The following is a 7,133-nucleotide window of genomic DNA, read 5'->3' on the forward strand; positions in this document are numbered from 1 at the left end:
TGTTGGGGCGGTATGCAAATTGGAGTGGGTCTAGGGTTTCTGGGATAATGGTGTTGATGTGAGTCATGACCAGCCTTTCAAAGCACTTCATGGCTACAGACATGAGTGCTACGGGTCGGTACACATCCTAGGAATCCGTCTGGCCCTGCGGCCTTGTGAATGTTGACCTGTTTAAAGGTCTTACTCACATTGGCTGCGGAGAGCGTGATCACACAGTCTTCCGGAACAGCTGGTGCTCTCATGTATGTTTCAGTGTTATTTGCCTCGAAGCGAACATACAAGTAGTTTCGCTCGTCTGGTAGGCTCGTGTCACTGGACAGCTCTTGGCTGTGCTTCCCTTTGTAGTCTGTAATGGTTTGCAAGCCCTGCCACATCCGACGAGCGTCAGAGACGGTGTAGTACGATTTGATCTTAGTCCTGTTTTGACGATTTGCATGTTTGATGGTTCGTCGGAGGGCATAGCGGGATTTCTTATAAGCTTCCGGGTTAGAGTTCTGTTCCTTGAAAGCGGCAGCTCTAGCCTTTAGCTGAGTGTGGATGCTGACTGTAATCCATGGCTTCTGGTTGGGGTATGTACGTACGGTCACTGTGGGGACGACGTCATCGATGCACTTATTGCTGAAGCCAATGACTGATGTGGTGTACTCCTCCATGCCATTGGAGGAATCCCTGATCATGTTCCAATCTGTGCAATTAAACAGTCCTTTAGATTAGCATCTGCTTCATCTGAACACTTCTTTATCTGCTTGTAAGCAGGAATCAGGAGGATAGAATTATTGTCAGATTTTCCAAATGGATTGCGAGGGAGAGCTTAGTCTCTGTGTGTGGAGTCAAGGTGGTCCAGTGTTTTTTTTCCTCTGGTTGCACATTTAACATGCTGATAGTAATTTGGATTGCATTAAAGTCCCCGGGCTACTAGGAGCGCTACGTCTGGGTGAACGTTTTCTTTCTTGCTTATGGCAGATTACAGCCCATTCATTGCTGTCTTAGTGCCAGCCTCTGACTGTGGTGGTATGTAAACAACTACAAAGAATACAGATGACAACTCTCCTGTGGGGTTGTATACAGACAGACAGACAGACAGACAGACAGACAGACAGACAGACAGACAGACAGACAGACAGACAGACAGACAGACAGACACACACACACACACACACACAGAGAGACACGCACACACACAGTCACACACACACACACCTGGCCTGTTCACCTGGTCGGTTAGTAACTAATGTGACACACACACACAAGCAAAAGAGGAACATTGTCTACAGTTTGGGAAGGAAGAAGGTGGGACTTCCTCTTACCATAAATCCTGTCAACCAAACCATAGTGCCGGGAACAGGGTGGCATAGTGCACTATACCATTAATCAGTAAATGCAAGTGTAATTTATAAGCCTGCTGGATACAGGGAACATTGTATAACACACACCTTGCTTAGAGGTGCACGAAGGGACTTACTAAAATTACAAATCATAAATCTTTCATTGACAGCAATGCACAATCTACAGTAAATTCAGCCGACCAGTGTCCCAGTCAAGTTGAGGAGGTGACACAGAGACCAGGTGGTTGGTATGTGAAGAGCTGAAAGTCTTCTGAGTCACCAACAAACTCCTGCTCTATCTTTAGATAAACCCTATTAGATACTTCTAGGCTGCCTCCATCTGAACACAGCAGGAGTCCATACTCATTTGATTGGGAGGACTGCTGCCCCCGGTAACATGGCCTGCTGCCCCCTGTTAGATGACCTGCTGCCCCCTGTTAGATGACCTGCTGCCCCTGTTAGATGACCTGCTGTCCCCTGTTAGATGACCTGCTGCCAAGGGTTAAATTACCTGCTGCCCCCTGTTAAATTACCTGCTGCCCTCTGTAACATGGCCTGCTGCCCCCTGTAACATGGCCTACTGCCTCCTGTGAGGTGGGTGTTTCACTACCTTGACCTCTGGCCTATCGGATAGGATTAACTGCATAAAAATAGAATGAATAGAAGGGACAAATCGTTGACTTGAATGGGGACCCTGTACTATTCATTCTATTTGATAGGCATTTAATACTATCCGATAGACTAAATCCTGATAGATACCTTTTCAAAAACTGTGCCCAGATGATCACAGACTACTATAACCTACCCAGAGCTCAGCACTGATCACGTGTTACCTCTGTGAAAACGGTGTGAGTTCAGCTAGTTTCAGTTTCCTCAACTGCCAGAGTCTGTCTCCATGCTATCCAAGTCTGCCATCACATTGTTTGGAAAATGCAGACATGCTTAGTGGCCTTAATTTCAGTTAATTTACCCAAGTGTGGAGAAAGACTCAAGAGTCAAAACCCTTTGAATTATTGGTGACTCGGTAGTCTGGTTGATATGATACATTTTGTGTATTTATCATGCCCATAAGCCTCTGTGGATACACATATAAAATGTTGTATAAGGTGGAGGTCATTTTTACTTTCCACAATGATTTCCTGCTGATGATATTAAGCGTATTACTATTGGGGTGCTCACCTCAAGCTCATTGTGTTGAGTTGTATGCAACTGCTCAGAAAAAACAAAAACCCTTTCTAGTTCCAGTGCCATCTTGCGGTCTACAAACACGTGGCCGAAATCCGGGGTGCGCTCCTTCATTGCGTAGCGTGAGCTATACACCGATGGTTTTCACCGCAGTTTACAACAATCTAGATGTCTCGTGAAACAGAGTGAACGACGGTGTATGTTAATTTCTTGTTGGCAGTAAACTGTGTTGTTGACATGAAATAAGCCTATGCAAATTAACTATTGTGATTCGTAGTAACCTTTGCACACAATAATTATTATTTGCACACAATAATGCACACGGGCCATCACAATAATAATCATTACCAAAATAAAGACACTATCATCTTGAGTATTTGTCCTGTTTGAGGGGTATTGCGTTTGCAAAATACATGTTATTGTCATGGTAGATTACGCCATTTTGTGGGACCCTTGAGTCCCCACCAAAAGAGGAGATTGACCATATTATGATTTTGCATTTATATTTATGAAAACAACGTTGGACTATGGTTATTATGTTAATAGACATATGCGTATGTATGAATTGAACTCAGCAACAAAAACATTATCTATGCTTGAGTTTTAGGTAGGCCGATATTTATATTGTTTTACACATAAATAATTTTTTATTTTTCTCTAAACAGTTTATATAATTACTGTCTGCTCATACATACGGACAAGGCAGACGGAGACAACAACAAGAGCATAATAATAACCACAAACTTTCTCCCTTCAGACCAATGCGTAATGCATGACGCGCCTAGGAGGAGTGGTCAGCATCGCCTATATATACCCAGTCGCGCTCTTCCTCAGATTCAGCAAAGCAGCAGCGCTTACAAACAGACAAGATCCCTCTAGACTGTTAGTGGTTGCATTCACTATCTCACCTTCGCACCAAAGACACACATCGGTGCTCAAAAAAAATAACATGTCTCCTTCCGAGAACGAGTTTAACATCCCGGCCAAAAATTGCCACCGGATGGTGATTCTGGGCTCTACAAAAGTTGGCAAGACGGCCATCATCTGTCGGTTTCTGAACGAAAGAGTCGAGGACCAGTACACGCCGACCATAGAGGACTTTCATAGAAAATTATACTGCATTCGGGGAGATGCGTACCAGTTGGACATTCTGGACACCTCTGGAAACCATCCTTTCCCCGCTACGAGGAGACTCGCTATCCTTACTGGTAAGCTTAACTCTGAACTCTGAACAAAACAAATAATATGAATGAAAGCTACACTGGAATTTATAGCTACATCGAAATGATATGTATGGGATGTTTTAATAAATCATGCATGCAGTAATGCTATATGCAACACTTTTATTGTACACATTTAGCCTAGGCCTATGTAATGATGGAGCTTTTCAGCTGTGATATTAATGTGCTTCCCCTTGCTCTTTCAGGTGACGTTTTCATCCTGGTGTTCAGTCTGGATAACAGAGACTCCTTCCAAGAGGTCCAGCGCCTGAAGCGTCAAATTTACGAAACCAAGTCCTGCCTGAAAAACAAAACCAAGGAGATCGTAGATGTCCCGATAGTTATCTGCGGGAACAAGTGTGACCGGGAGTTTAACCGGGAGGTTCAGAATGAGGAGATTGAGCAGCTGGTGGCTGGTGATGAACAGTGTGCCTACTATGAGATCTCTGCAAAACGGAACACTAATATCGACCAGATGTTTCAGACTCTTTTTACCATGGCTAAACTGCCCAACGAGATGAGCCCGGACTCTCACCGCAAAGTTTCCTTACAGTACTGCGAAGTACTGCAAAACAGCAGACGAAAATCTTTCAGAAATAAGAAATACAAAGACGGCGAGGCATACGGGATTGTGGAGCCGTTCGCGCGCCGACCAAGCGTACACAGCGATTTGAGGTACATAAAAGAGAAAGCTATCGGCGGCGGACAGAGCAAACAGAGTTGCACCATCAGCTAAGCAATTTACTGACAATGTGCAGGATAATTGTAACGAAATACAACGATAGGGATGATACCCGCCAGGCTTCTCGCCAGTGTGCGGAGTTCAGGATAACAGCACCCCAGGGCGCAGTGACAGAAACGGGTGTGTATCCCAAACCATGCCAGGACTCGCCGATAAGGTGCATGACATGGTCAGTCCGTCAGAAATTTCCCCGTGGAGTCAGGACTCTCAAAAGGGATGTAGCTTTAGAGAACCTACAGTGAGGTAGCCTATTCTTGTCAACTACATGCTGTAAAATCTGCCTCTACTGAATGGAGAATGGAGGCTTCACCAATGGGGTGACTCTTGTTTACATTTAGCATTTTATTATGTTTTACATGGAAATGAACTTGAACACTTGCATTCTGAACAAATCTATGAATGTATATTTATTATTCTGTCATCGTTTACTTTTCACAAAGAAAGAAACATGAAGAGAAAATAAAACCATTTCACAACTATATTACCATGTCTGTCATCCTTTTTATTGTGCTTGTATATTAACATTGATGGTAAATAAGGATATTCTCAGGTCTTCTCAGTGAAATTACATTTTTTAAGTATTGCCTAAAATACATTTTTGAAGTACATTAAGTGTGCAAAACATTAAGAACACCTTCCTAATATTTAGTTGCACCCCCTGTCCTTTCAAAGGCACTTTAATATTTTGTCTTGCCCATTCACCCTCTGAATGGCACACATACACAATCCATGTCTCAAGGCTGAAAAATCCTTCTTTAACCTGTCTCCTCCCCTTCATCTACACTGAGGTAGATTTAACAGGTGACAATATGGCCCAAATGTTCACTTAATTTTACTCTGTGCAGCTGGAGTTGTACAACGATTCTGAGAAAAATATTGAACCATTTATCTTGGGTTAAAAATAGATGACTGAGAAGAGCAGTTGATGATAGTTCTCTAGAGTACTCATTTGTGAATAAATTAGCATTTCATTTGTATGGATGATGGCATCAGAGGAGAAAATCAGTGTGAAAGTGAGATGTCTGGGTGACATGCTCACATCCAGACAGTCTCTTCTTGAGACATTACTTTGATAAACCTCCCCATCTACAGTGCATATAATAAGCCTGCAGTCAGAAGCTACAGTATCTATGACGACAGTAGCACTCGCAATAGTTATAATTATTCTAAAAAATACCACTTCATTAAGTCTGCCTAGCTAGTCTTGACACATTAATATGAGAGGTTAGTCAGATCTCCCAACTGTTTTTTTTAAACATTTTTTTATTTCACCTTTATTTATCCAGGTAGGCTAGTTGAGAACACCTTTATTTAACCAGGTAGGATAGTTGAGAACACCTTTATTTATCCAGGTAGGCTAGTTGAGAACACCTTTATTTAACCAGGTAGGATAGTTGAGAACACCTTTATTTATCCAGGTAGGCTAGTTGAGAACACCTTTATTTAACCAGGTAGGATAGTTGAGAACACCTTTATTTATCCAGGTAGGATAGTTGAGAACACCTTTATTTAACCAGGTAGGATAGTTGAGAACACCTTTATTTAACCAGGTAGGATAGTTGAGAACACCTTTATTTAACCAGGTAGGATAGTTGAGAACACCTTTATTTATCCAGGTAGGCTAGTTGAGAACACCTTTATTTAACCAGGTAGGATAGTTGAGAACACCTTTATTTAACCAGGTAGGATAGTTGAGAACACCTTTATTTAACCAGGTAGGATAGTTGAGAACACCTTTATTTATCCATGTAGGATAGTTGAGAACACCTTTATTTAACCAGGTAGGATAGTTGAGAACACCTTTATTTAACCAGGTAGGATAGTTGAGAACAAGTTCTCATTTACAACTGCGACCTGGCCAAGATAAAGCAAAGCAGTTCGACACAAACACAGAGTTACACATGGAATAAACAAACATACAGTCAGTAACACAATAGAAAAGTATATATACAGTGTGTGCAAATGAGGTAAGATAAGGGAGGTAAAGGCAATAAATAGGCATTAGTGGCGAAATAATTTCAATTTAGCAATTAAACACTGGAGTGATAGATGTGCAGAAGATGAATGTGCAAGTAGAGATACTGGGGTGCAAAGGAGCAAAAAAATAAAAACAGTATGGGGATGAGGTAGTTGGATGGGATATTTACAGATGGGCTATATACAGGTGTAGTAATCTGTGAGCTGCTCTGACAGCTAACACTTAAAGCTAGTGAGGGATATATGAGTCTCCAGCTTCAGTGATTTTTGCAATTCGTTCCAGTCATTGGCAGCGGAGAACTGGAAGGAAAGGCAGCCAAACAAGGATTTGGCTTAGGGGTGACCAGTGAAATATACCTGCTGGAGCGCATGCTACGGGTGGGTGCTGCTATGGTGACCAGTGAGCTGAGATAAGGCGGGGCTTTAACCAAGCAAAGACTAAGGTAAAGCTTCCAACTGTACATTGGTTATTAATAAAAATAAAGTTATTGGGTTAATAATGAATATTCATCAACCCGTAAGGCATGACGAGGTACTCATAATGCACTGAGGTCGTACTGAAAGCCGTCTTCCACTCGTCTCCCTCCCGGATCCGCACCAGGTTGTAAGCACTCCTGAGGTCAAGTTTGGTGAAGAAGCACACCCCGTGCATTGACTCATTTGCTGTGGTAACTGTACCTCACA

General features: G+C 42.5%; 1 protein-coding gene across 1 annotated transcript; it reads left to right on the forward strand.

The window, feature by feature from the left end:
* The first annotated feature begins 3,350 nt into the window (after positions 1-3,350).
* On the forward strand, positions 3,351-4,951 carry LOC139424067 (dexamethasone-induced Ras-related protein 1-like). The gene is made up of 2 exons (XM_071175757.1): positions 3,351-3,718; positions 3,937-4,951. The coding sequence occupies exons 1-2, from the start codon at positions 3,460-3,462 to the stop codon at positions 4,464-4,466; spliced, it is 789 nt and encodes a 262-aa protein (XP_071031858.1). The 5' UTR covers positions 3,351-3,459; the 3' UTR covers positions 4,467-4,951.
* Positions 4,952-7,133: the final 2,182 nt, after the last annotated feature.

The sequence above is a fragment of the Oncorhynchus clarkii genome, chromosome 13 (assembly GCF_045791955.1).
Source record: "Oncorhynchus clarkii lewisi isolate Uvic-CL-2024 chromosome 13, UVic_Ocla_1.0, whole genome shotgun sequence".
NCBI classification, from domain to species: Eukaryota; Metazoa; Chordata; class Actinopteri; order Salmoniformes; family Salmonidae; genus Oncorhynchus; species Oncorhynchus clarkii.